A 12,106-nucleotide genomic window follows, 5' to 3' on the forward strand; every position below is an offset into this window, starting at 1 on the left:
ACACAATATCAAATCTGAAGACAGCAGTGTTGATGTCACATGAATAAAGTTAAAGCTACCAAATATGAATGTTATATATTCTTTCCGGCATGCAGCAATTGTTTTGCTAGTTTTTGTGAAAATAGACCCTGAACAAATAATGATAAATTATTCTGTTCATACTAATATAAACTACACACAAATCCTTGCAAAAGTTGAATGATATGTGTAGGTTCTTATCCATCGGGCCGTACCATCAGCAACGAGCCCACAACAGCCGAAGAGATAAAGAACCATCTTCAGTGACGGGTAGAGCAAGGAGACCTGTGGCAGTTGGCATGACTCCCACAGAGCCCCGATTTCAACATCATGTCTGGGAGACTTGTAAGAGACAGAAAACCCTGAGACTGTCTGAATGCACAGTCGAGATGCAGCAAGTTCCTGAAGATGCTGGGAGCCACCTACCTGCCAGGTATCTTGTGAACCTGTGTGCAAGTGAGGAGAGTTTTGGAGAGAGAAAAGGGTAGTCACATGAGGATTTAGCTGGATTTAGGCCTAATAAATCTAGATTTAGACATTTTTCACAGTGCTAACTTAATTTGTTCACAGTCTTAGCATTGTCATTCAAACAGAGCTTTTAAAATGAGAAAGGAATGATATGAAAATAGAAACTTATAAGACAAGTAGACCAGTGAAGTTTAAAAAAACGAATTTTGCCCCAAAGAGACCCCTGAGCTTATCTTGTCTCATTTGCTGAAAGAGCAAGAAATCTTTATGTTTCTGAGCATATGAGCTGAAAGCTTGCTGTGCAGCATCACACAATCTTACAATCTTATCTTATTAATTCTCTGAAATAATGCGCAACAAACATAAATTTATGTTTAAGGTTTGACTTTTGTAGTGTAACTTTCCTTGTTTGAGAGCCTATCAAATGTCAGAGGTCACTTTCATCTGTCTCCTCTCCCCCTCTCTGATCATATCTCTACTTTCCAGCTCAGAGTGTTCCTGGCTGCTTCACCTCTTATCAAGTCCACTCAGTGACACACCGAGGGCGGCCATGGCCATGTAAGGGACTGTGCTGCCCACCGCAGGCTATTATAGGAAGGTGGCAGATAAGATGGGCCATACATAAAACCCACCCCAGCATCACACCCTGGCTGGGAGTCCACGTACGATCATTCAGACATGGTGAGTCAGTTTTCAGTCTTTTGGTTTCCAGTCAGTGATGATTTAAAAAAATATATGTCAGATGATATAGAAATTCTCACATTGTGTGGTTAAAGACATTATTTTACAATTGTGAAAGCAGGTGTTTTTCATTCCTTCGAGTGATTTGAATTAGAGATTGTGTTCATCTTCTCAGGCAAGTAAGAAGGCTTCCAATAAGAGACAGAGGGGAGGACAGAAGTCTTGCTCTAATGTCTTCTCCATGTTCGAGCAGTCGCAGATCCAGGAGTTCAAGGAGGTACAGTAACATATCTTGTCCTGTCAGGACACAGCTTCCTTCAAGACCTTTCTTGGAGGATATTTATGGTTTTTGAAATTCATATTGAAGTTATTTATCCATTTGAGTTAACACAATCAAAGTGATTGGAATGGCCTTAAAATACGTAATACGTAAAAAACTTAATTCCTTTGAGAAAAACGCTCAGCTTCAGACTGTTCTGAACACTCGGTTTGTGACGAGCTATCATCAGCTTGTCACAGATTTCTTTTTATGGTCATATGCACCAAGCCCACCCCACCCACACGGTGCAGGGACACGCCCATCCATCTATGCTAATTTTATTTGAAATCTTTGTGATTATTATTTTTTGTTTATCTTACAGGCGTTTGGCTGCATTGACCAGGACAGAGATGGTGTTATAAAAAAACAGGACCTTATGCAGACCTACGGACAACTCGGTAGTTTCTTTACTTTTATAGATTCACACTGATGTACTAATAGATTATAACTGAAGGCTCTGTTTATATAGCCTGCTTTCTTATTGCATATTTTTAAAAACTGATTCACTAAATGCGATTTGTATGTATTTGTATATATTTGTAATGTATGTATGTGTGTGTGTGTGTGTGTGTGTGTGTGTGTGTGTGTGTGTGTGTGTGTGTGTGTGTGTGTGTGTGTGTGTGTGTGTGTGTGTGTGTGTGTGTGTGTTGCGTGCCAGGTAAGCTTAACGTCAACGATGAGGAGCTGGATGAGATGTTGAATGAGGGGAAGGGTCCCATCAACTTTACTGTGTTCCTGACTCTTTTTGGGGAGAAACTCAACGGTGAGATGTTACAGATGTTGAGACAAATTTTTGAATTTCTATGAGAAACTTTCAGATGATGCTGGATGATACTTTGTTTTCCTCCAGGTACCGATCCAGAAGACACCATACTTGCTGCCTTCAAACTTTTTGACCCTAATGGGACAGGCTTTGTCAATAAGGAAGAGTAAGATACATTTTGCTAAATAGCTTTCATGTTGTTCAATTATTTTCTATGTTAATTTACGGTACATCACATTACATCTATCTTCTTTTAATTTTTTTGTCCTGTTTATCCAGGTTTAGACGATTACTGATGAACCAGGCTGATAGATTCTCGGCAGAGGAGGTTTGTGTTGTCTGTGTTTATGGTTACAGACTTTCAAGCCATTCTTTACGATCATTTTCAGCAGACATATTGTGATCTCATACAACTGCAGGTGGAACAGGCCTTCGCTCTCGCTCCCATCGATCCCACTGGCAACATCGACTACAAGTCGCTCTGCTACATCATCACACACGGAGATGAGAAGGAAGAATCCTAACAAGGAGAGGTGTCTGCGTAGTCAGGACACACAGGCCATCGAAAAAAAACCTCATGACTGTTCTCCCATTGGCTGCTTTAATTTAAAACATTAATGAATACTGGAAAAAATGGTGGAATATATACAGTGTTATCATTGCTGCAGTTCTGTTGGTTTTGAGAATTGCCCCCCCCCCCCCCCCCCCCCCCCCCCCCCCCCCCCCCCCCCCCCCCCCCCCCCCCCCCCCCCCCCCCCCCCCCCCCCCCCCCCCCCCCCCCCCCCCCCCCCCCCCCCCCCCCCCCCCCCCCCCCCCCCCCCCCCCCCCCCCCCCCCCCCCCCCCCCCCCCCCCCCCCCCCCCCCCCCCCCCCCCCCCCCCCCCCCCCCCCCCCCCCCCCCCCCCCCCCCCCCCCCCCCCCCCCCCCCCCCCCCCCCCCCCCCCCCCCCCCCTCTCATTTGCTTGTAAGTTACTGAGAATAAAGTGTTGTGCTCCGCTAAATCGTCTTTATTGATTAGAAATTCACATATTGTTAAGTAACTCTATATATGGAGTAAGACCAAAAAATGTCAGTCAACATAAAGAGAAAGTCAAGAAATTGAAGTCCTTCTCTCAATTTATTTGAAAATAAACATTTTGAAGTGAAACATTTCAATTAACTCAGCTCATCAAGAAATATGACTGTATAAATTAAAAAGAATCATATCAGCACACTATACAAAATTACAGTGAAAGAACATTACATAAAGACAAGAGAGAATTTATCGGGTTTTAAAAAATACTTTGGAGATTTAAAATTTTAACTTCAGCTTATACATTTTTTTTTTGTTATAATAGTAGTTAATGAAAGTGAAGTAAAGTAGATGCCAGTGGATCCAACACATTCACTGAGGCCTCACTGCTGTTCCATTCTTTTGGTGCACTGTTGCTACGGATACAACAACAAACACCACCATAAAGTCCTCAGGCCACATTTTCCTGCTCACACAGCAAACAGCCAGTCAACAACAAGCGGACGGCCAGAGTGTGTGAAGTTGTGCAAGGCAAGCTGGTCTTTCAGGAACATTTGCAGCAGCAGGTTTGCATCCAGATGACTGTGAGCTTTTGTTTACTCATTTCTGACATCTGTAGTGGTACTGGCAGAGATGCCGATCGCATCTGGAGCTAGAGGCAGGGTGGATGTAGGAGTAGATACAAATATAACATGGACCCCAGATGGATTTAAGAGGAAGACCAAACCTGTCAACGGGAACTGTGACTCCTATTTGGAACGGTGAGATTACAGCAGATAAAGAATTGATATTCTTGATTTTTGAAGTTAAAAACTCTGCCGGTGTTATCCTGGTGACAGTATGGTTATAGCCAGAGTGGCTCTGCATTCAGTGGTAGAGCCGCTGAAGATTTGTTACAGTGCAGCTTTATTGGCTTTTGATGCTGAGAGATAAAAGCAGCTTCATTTAAACACTGCCTGACTGAATCAACAGCAGCCCGTTTGTCATCTGAACTGTGCTGAGGTAGACAAAGATGTGAGGCACTAATCTGGCTCATAAATATTTCACCATACCATTTGTTTCTCCAAGCTGGGTCAATAAAAGAAGAGACAGGAAGTCACATTTTAAACACACAAGCTGTCTGACACACGATTCTGCTGCTTACCCTTAAATTGTGACTAAATTAAAGTCCTTGTTGATAAAACTTGCAGATATTGGGAAATCAAACAAAGTCAGACCAAAAAGAATTTGATGGAGGTAAGTACTTTTATCATTTCATAACTGATCCATTTAAAGGTTGCCAGACCCTGTGTCTGTTCCTGTGATGAAGTGATGCTTGTTTGTACACAGGTCACACAGGACAACACAGATCCAAACAATCATGAGAGTGATGGTGAGAAACATTTTAAAACAAAAGAAAATCAAGTTTCACAATACGACAGAGAAAAACCTACAAACAAACGTGTCTCTAATTTGCTTCAAGGAGCCAATGAGGAAGTCCCACAGACAGATGGTGGCAGTGAGGAGAACTCTTCAAGAAACCCATCCATTGGAGAGCGATCCAAACTGTCTCGGCTCTGTGTTATACTGTAAAGACGTTAACGTCTCATGTTGACCTTTAATGAAATGAACTTTCACGCACAAGTATCATTTATTATTTAACTGCCAAAACTCCAGCATCTCTTTTGTCTGTGCTTTGTCTTTTTAACTCTGCCAAAAAAGAGTGAGGGGGTGAAGTTTTGGTTTTGAATAACAAAAACTAAACTATGTCTGTCAGTGTTAAACCCAAATTTGGAAGATGCTCCCAAAATGTTGTACTTTAACTGAACACTATGTGATATAGTTAGGTCCTTCCCTCAGAAAAAACACCCAAGTTTCCCATGTTTTCAACATGAGGCACAATTTTACCACATTGCAACCTATGATAACGTGAAAAAATACATATAATAGTTTTCACATGGGAATCTAAATGGGCGGGGGGGGGGGCACAGTGGTGCGCAGTGGTGCGCATCGTCACCTCACAGTAAAAAGGTTCCGGGTTCAAATCCGGGCCTGGGCCTCTCCGTGGGGAGCTTGCATGTTCCCCATGTGCCTGCGTTGATTCCCTCCGGGTACTCCGGCTTCCTCCCACCATCCAAAAACATGCGTCTCAGGTTAATTGGTGGCTCTACAAATTACCCTTAGGTGTGAATGATCTTTGTTTCCATCTGTCTGTGTTGGCCCTGTGATGGACTGGTAACCTGTCCAGGGTCTAACCTTGCCTTTGCCCAATGTGAGCTGGGATAGGCTCCAGCCCTGATAAAGCAGGTATAGATAATGGATGGATGAATCTAAATGGGCTCCATATATTACACCATGAAACTGTTCCATAACCAAATGTTTCCCATTGGCAAAATACATGTTTCACATGCACAATCACATGTACATTGTCACGTGATCACAAGTAAATTTCATGTTTTGTCTGTTAATGGCTATCCGTGTTTATTATTTTGCAAGTTCTAAATACATAAAGCCCATTTTAAATGCTTAAATCACAAATATCTCAGTATTTCTTCACAATTTTTTTACTAAATGAGTCAGGTTTTCTTATAAACAGACAACTACAATTACTTTTTTGCTCTTAAATAATCACACTATGGGTATTTAATCTATACATTTTATAAAAAAAAAAAAGAAGAAGAAATCAACAAAACATGAGTAAATCAACTGGCTGTAAAACTGGAGACATTCATGACTCCAGTTGGTCTAACTAGTGGCTCGTCTGTAATCACAAATTTCATCTACAGCATTAATATTCAATCACAGCAGTAACAATCTAAAGCAGCAATAAACAGAGAGCTTTCCCTTTTCACAGTCTCTCTGCACCTCGAAGTTCAATATTGCACTTGTGTTAGCTGTCAATCACTGAGAGTCTCCTCTTTTTAGTCGTGCCAAAGTTTTCACAGTGTTTGTTTAAAGTCCCGTCTGGCTGTACTTTTCCCTGTCAAGTCAAGCTGGTGAGAAAACACTGGAGGAGAGTGGCCTCTTTCTAGTTTGTGTTCTCCAAAAACAAGACAAGGATCTCAGTCGCTGTTGCTGTTGTCGTCTCCCACCAGCATACTGCTGTACTTCTTCTGCTGCTGCTCTTTAAACGTCTCCTTCACCTTTGCTCTCTTCAGGCCTCCATCCCTGCAGAGGCAGACCGTGAAAGTCAGAGCAAACTGAGAGTAATGCTGAGCATTCAACCTCATACAATACACTGGACGACCAGTGGCAGTACTTTCACACGTTTTACTGTAGATGTTCTCAGGCAAAGAACTGCACGTTCCTCTGTTCCACTTTAGAGATTTAAGTTAATAACAGCTGTGATGTAATGGTTACTTGTGTCTTATAAGCCAGTGGGTCAGTTTCTCAGTCACTGTATAAACCTTGGCTTTTGAGAGGATTCTTTTGAAATGTAAATGTTTTTATCTAAAATGAAGCTTAGTCAGTTTCAAAAACAACAGCAATGTAAAAATCGCATTACTAAGAAAGTGATGAGATTAATTCTTACCACTGCAGATCTATCAGGCCTCCCTGATGAGCGATGGCTGACTTCACTCTGTTGGCAAACTGGACAGCATCTTCCTCCTCCTGACATTTATGAATACAAAAACAAATGCAGGCTACTATGATGTGCTTATATGTATTTACACCATCACATTGTGGGGACCAACCTTCCTTATGGGGACAAAAAGCAAATCTCTATACAGTAAATCATGACATTATGGTTAGATAAGGTTAGGGTAAAGAAAAGTTAGGCAAATAATAGTTATGATTAAGAATAAGTGTCCTTGAAATTTTGTTTTAATTCAATAATATATCCTCTGAAGTGATGGAAACATGACGGTGTGTGTGCATATGTGGAGAGGTGCATGCATGTGCTTTAAAGCATGTCAAACACACCTGCTGGTGCATGGCCGGCAGGTACCAGACGTTGCAGACGAGGGCCCAGCTGGTCATCATCCTCAGCACGTAACTGACCATGCTGTATTTGGAACTGTTCCAGAACGCGTCTCCAAACTTTAGGTCATACTATGAAAAGATCAAAGATACGCAGGCATGCAGTGAGGATCAGATATACAAGACTCAGAGAGCTAGAAAATGAATGAGAAGGAGAACGACTGCTAGACGAGACTACCTTAATGGCAACTGGATATATTGTTGCTCCGATTTCAAAACTTCCCTTCTTAAACATCATGACAGATGTGTTGTTGACACAGGTTCCTATAGAAACCAGACATCAGGAGATTAAAGAGATAGAGCTGTGTGAGCTCCTTCCAAACTCACATAATAAAATATCTGCTCATTTGTTACAGCTCAGACTGTCATCAGACACTGAGCTGAAATAACAACATTCACAGAATCTTTTCTTTGACAATACAGAGACAAACATCAGCCTGTAGTAAGTCAATCTTTCTACATGGTCACACTTACCCTCTGGAAATATCAATATTGGAAGCTTTGTCTTGTCATTCACGTGATCCTTCAACCTGGAAGCAACACATAAGGCAATGGAAACCCTTTCCTTACTATATAAATATATATACATATTGAGGAAAATGCCGACATCTATTAGTATCAGAACAGCCACGGACAGAAAATACAACACGGCAATGACAATGACGAGCCTAAACTGTAATGTGTTGATGTCGTGCAGTGATAAACCAACCTTTTGGTCACTAGATGGCGATCTTTCATCTCTGCTCTCTCAAACCAGATGTGAGGACAAGACCTCACCATGGCTCTCTGAATTACTCCCATCAGACCTCCATGGATCTGACCCACCTGGGAGACACATTTTTGGTCAAATACCAAATATAACATTTGATATAAACATGTTGAAATACTGTATGCTGCTTTGTGTGGTGTCTCTGAATACCATAGCGTAACATCCATCGTTGCAGAGAATCACGATGTCGATAGGAGAGGTGTGATTGGCGACACAGATACCTCCTTTTTTGGGTTTGTTTTCCCTGCAGTATTGAGGTGAAGACATAATCAGAAGATGAAGCTATTTCTGATGTTTGTTAGAGTGGCACTTAATGAGGAAGCTTTCGTACCTGTTGTGATAGCAAATAGCGGCAGAGAGTCCTCGAGCACAGATTCTGTAGCACATGACGTGGACCCATTCACTGAGCCACGACTTTACCCTAAAAACAGACATTTACACATACAGATGAAGCACAATTTAGGAGGGATACATTTCCATGATGTGTTGAAAAAAATGCGAGATTATATTTTGTGGTCACCTCCAGTTTGGTAGAAATCCAACTGCAGATGTTCCTATTACCAACCAGGTCAGGCCAATGCAGGCCAGTGTTATCCTGGAGAGTGTAACACATTCAGTCTTCAATTTTCAAGCAGCAAGTCAAGAAGAGTCTGAAGTTGTTGTTTTTTTATTTCTGAGGCATATTTAACAGATCTAAATCTAATCTAACTGGATTCAAGAAGGACTACAAGCATGATCTAATGGCAAATGGCTGGAAGCATTCTCCAAGTGTGGCAATATTATTCACTGACATTAAAGTCCCATACAGTAAGATATTTTTGTGGTTTTAAATACCAAAAACCATCTCAATATAGTTTTACATCTCCTCTTGGAGCTTCTCTCTACTAAGAACAGGCTGTTTTGTGTCTGTATTTTTAAGGCATGTCCTCTCTTCTGATTGGCTGACTCTTTTCTGAATGACGCACACCTCGTCCAACCGCAGGTATTTATCACTGTTGTAGCTTACTAGCTCAACAATGGAATGACTGCTCTGTGTTTGTTTTTTTACAGAGAAGTTTCGGCAGTGGGGAATGCAGAGGGGAGACGTGATGTGAGCGTGAGTTTGTGACATCACTAACTTTAAGAAGTCCAAACGGTACAGTTGCTGACTATGGCCAGTGTGCATTTTTCTGTGGATTGAGCATTTTGACACTTTCATAGTTTTTATACAGCAACTAAACCTGCTTTCTGATCAAAAGAAATGGAAATGTGAATTTACACATATGGGACCTTTAAACAGACTAGGAAGAGACATTCACCCTTTTGATGTACCAGTTACTGTAAGTGACTTGCAAACTCATCTTTGAAAAACTGGTTAAGCTTTATATAGAAAATAATTATGGCATTAAGTTATTCCCCTCTTATGCCTTACATTTTTCAAGAGGCTTCAATCTTGGGGTAACATTATTTCTACTGGAACAAAGGGCACTTATGACTCCACCCATGACATTATTTTCTGCCTCCAGAGCTGGGATGCCTGTGTGTCACTACAATTCATTGCTCCCGTATTTTTGTATGCACCACACTCGATTCAGTATTTGTGTACCTGAGGGGGGCAAGGATGCAGTATCTCACAAATATACCGAGCCCGTAGACCAGAGTGAACCTCAGACTTATGTACTGGAAATCATTGTTGGTGCGAGTCAGTAAGTTCCAGGACACCAGCTCCTCAGAACTGAACCGCTGAGTCACCTAAATTTAAAGAGAGTAAAAATGTACAGAGTACTTAAAAGTCTGAAATGCAAAACCAGGCATTATAAATCAATTATTACCATTAAGACAATATTAGTAATAGAGTAAAAATGTACCTCATCCTCTACAATGCTCTCAATTCCTCGTCGGGTGAAATAGAAACAGTCACTTAATGTAAAATCACCACATTCTGATGGTTTGGGGCGACTGTGTCTGAGTTCCTCCAACTCTTTCTCCATAGAGCCATCTTTCCTCTGGATGAGACCTGAGAGTGAGAGAGTGAGAAAGTGAGAGAGATAGAGAGAGAGAAAGAGCGAGTGAGAGAGAGAGCGAGAGAGAGAGAGAGAGAGAGAGAGAGAGAGAGAGAGAGAGAGAGAGAGAGAGAGAGAGAGAGAGAGAGAGAGAGAGAGAGAAAGAGAAAGAGAGAGCAAGAGAGAAAGAGAACGAGCGAGCGAGAGATAGTGTGAGTGATAGGAATCATTATCTTAGTAGCAATCTGTGAAATAAGTCAGCCTGGCCGGATCTCTTTACACTGTGTTGATAGTGTTTGAATCAACAGACAGAATCAAAGTTCATTCAGGAAAGTATTTCTTGGAAGGACATTTCTTTCTGTGCTTTGACAGAATGAAATCAAAACAAGAAAATCTAAATAGATGATTATCATAAATCAAAGTATTCTGGACTCCAGTGAAGTCTTGGAAGAAAATCACCAGCAACTCTGCTTCACCACAGTGTAAAAGTGTCCTACGGCATAACAAGCAGACTTGTAATACTGCCACTAAAAAGAGCCCCATGAGATATTGCATTACGAGTTCTCATCACAGCAGAGATTTTCCGAAACAAAATATATTACCTAAAACTTTTCCTTACACGTTTTGACTCGCGGTACATAATAAAAACACAAGAACTGAGCTGTTTTGATAGCAGTCTTAAGTAATGAAAGCTGCACTGCCTGGCATTTAACTGTCCCCCTAACAGGTCTTAGAACAGTTAAAAACTCCGCATTACCTGATAACTCACCAGGCAAAGTCCAAAACCCTGAGTAACAAACTCTGTAGTCAATATTCAATCAAAACGTTCAGAACAGTAATTGCGTTATCTGTTTATTAATCACTTTTACTTCTCGTGTTCATTGTCCACATTTAAAACGGAACCACTGACACACGTTGGACTTTGCAGAGAAGGCATTTTGCTGACAACACTAACGTCTTCATGTGTTACAGCAGGGGATACCACTTGTGCAGCTTATATTGTCTGATAAAGAGTTGAGTGATTGCATCTTGTGAAATAGGCAAGAGTTCTCAGAGCAACCTGGTTTCTTATCGCAAAAGCCCTCACAGTGCCATTTGGAAACTTGTCTGTGCTCCAAAATAAAACCAATTCAACCTGCTGTGTGACAGAGCTATCACCCTGCGAGCTGTTTATATGTATGCTGAAGAACATTGGCTACTTTATAGGTAAATCAATAGATATTTCTAGTGGTCTGACTGCAACGTGCTTGCCCAGACTTGTAATAAAGTATCTAATGAAATCCAGTATTGCAGCAAACACACATCTGTCCCTAAAACTCCATGTTTCACAATAAAGGATATGATAAGAACTTCCTAAGAAGATTGCCCTCACCACAGTCATTTATTTTCTTTAGATCTGTCTGTCTGTCTGTCTTTGCTACTCACCATTAGATGCAGAAGCTACGAGTGTTCGCTCATCTGCCTTTACCTTCTGTATCTTCAGCGTGGCCCACTGTAGAGGACATACAGGACATTATCCATGTCTTCAGTGGATGGATAAGAATCACAACATCTGCAGGTAACTACAAAGTACCCCACCAATTGTAGACTGGACATACAAAGATAACAGGATTTATTTCTTCTTCTAGACAAGCTGTGGAATTTATTTTAATAGAGTAGATTGGAAAGAGATATATTTCATTACATCTGTAGAGGACATGAAATATTATTATTGTGACAGTACCTCCAAGGTTTTCACCAGGATGGTCATGTAACTCTCAGAGATGCCCAGTGAGAATCCAAACATGGCGGGGATCATGATGAGGCTGATAATGAGGTACAGCCAGATCTTCAGGGCCCAAAAAGTTCCTGCCCAGAAGTCCTCCATCATGCACCACCTTGTTCCCTGAGATATAGCAGAGCAGCCCTGTGACTCAGATGAAGTGTAGTCCTGTTTGTGGGGAAGGAAAAAGGAGTTTTCTTTGTTGTGTTTGGTCAGCAAAATCATACAGACAAGAATCCTGTGTAAGACACTGCAACTTCTCAGTGTATGAAGAAACACCCACAATGACATCTGAAGCAAGCATAATGTGAACAAAACGTTGAAACACTCCAGTTAATTGAGTCAGGTGTAAAGTCTCACACTGACACAAAAA

At 41.4% G+C, this 12,106-nt stretch overlaps 2 protein-coding genes across 2 annotated transcripts; one reads left to right on the plus strand and one right to left on the minus strand.

Annotated features, from left to right (window-relative positions):
* Nucleotides 1-1,408: 1,408 nt before the first annotated feature.
* On the plus strand, nt 1,409-2,838 carry myl7 (myosin, light chain 7, regulatory). Its single transcript, XM_069707718.1, has 6 exons — nt 1,409-1,444; nt 1,809-1,884; nt 2,145-2,249; nt 2,337-2,415; nt 2,529-2,577; nt 2,669-2,838. Exons 1-6 carry the CDS (start codon nt 1,409-1,411, stop codon nt 2,771-2,773), a joined length of 450 nt encoding a protein of 149 aa, XP_069563819.1. The 3' UTR covers nt 2,774-2,838.
* A 1,651-nt stretch (nt 2,839-4,489) lies between these two features.
* Nucleotides 4,490-11,899, minus strand: agpat9l (1-acylglycerol-3-phosphate O-acyltransferase 9, like). Its single transcript, XM_069707885.1, has 13 exons — nt 11,695-11,899; nt 11,397-11,463; nt 9,837-9,985; nt 9,575-9,720; nt 8,510-8,584; nt 8,321-8,410; nt 8,140-8,233; nt 7,930-8,045; nt 7,695-7,750; nt 7,399-7,484; nt 7,164-7,292; nt 6,772-6,851; nt 4,490-6,407 (listed from the first exon to the last, which is right to left on the minus strand). Exons 1-13 carry the CDS (start codon nt 11,839-11,841, stop codon nt 6,302-6,304), a joined length of 1,341 nt encoding a protein of 446 aa, XP_069563986.1. The 5' UTR covers nt 11,842-11,899; the 3' UTR covers nt 4,490-6,301.
* Between the last annotated feature and the right edge of the window lie 207 nt (nt 11,900-12,106).

Source organism: Brachyistius frenatus, unplaced genomic scaffold, assembly GCF_029030835.1.
Source record: "Brachyistius frenatus isolate BFR_SWC_R1_liver_20210118 unplaced genomic scaffold, ASM2903083v1 Contig_72, whole genome shotgun sequence".
NCBI lineage: Eukaryota > Metazoa > Chordata > Actinopteri > Embiotocidae > Brachyistius > Brachyistius frenatus.

Bases quoted from the DNA above. Each gene is read 5' to 3' on its own strand.
- myl7 (XM_069707718.1), top strand. From the start codon at position 1,409: ATGTTCGAGCAGTCGCAGATCCAGGAGTTCAAGGAG. The intron at 1,885-2,144 runs GTAGTTTCTTTA...GTTGCGTGCCAG, and splicing joins GCAGACCTACGGACAACTCG to GTAAGCTTAACGTCAACGAT. The intron at 2,250-2,336 runs GTGAGATGTTAC...GTTTTCCTCCAG, and splicing joins TTTTGGGGAGAAACTCAACG to GTACCGATCCAGAAGACACC.
- agpat9l (XM_069707885.1), bottom strand. From the start codon at position 11,841: ATGATGGAGGACTTCTGGGCAGGAACTTTTTGGGCCCTGAAGATCTGG. The intron at 7,751-7,929 runs GTTGGTTTATCA...TGTTGCTTCCAG, and splicing joins CGCCATCTAGTGACCAAAAG to GTTGAAGGATCACGTGAATG. The intron at 7,485-7,694 runs GTAAGTGTGACC...TGGTTTCTATAG, and splicing joins AATATTGATATTTCCAGAGG to GAACCTGTGTCAACAACACA.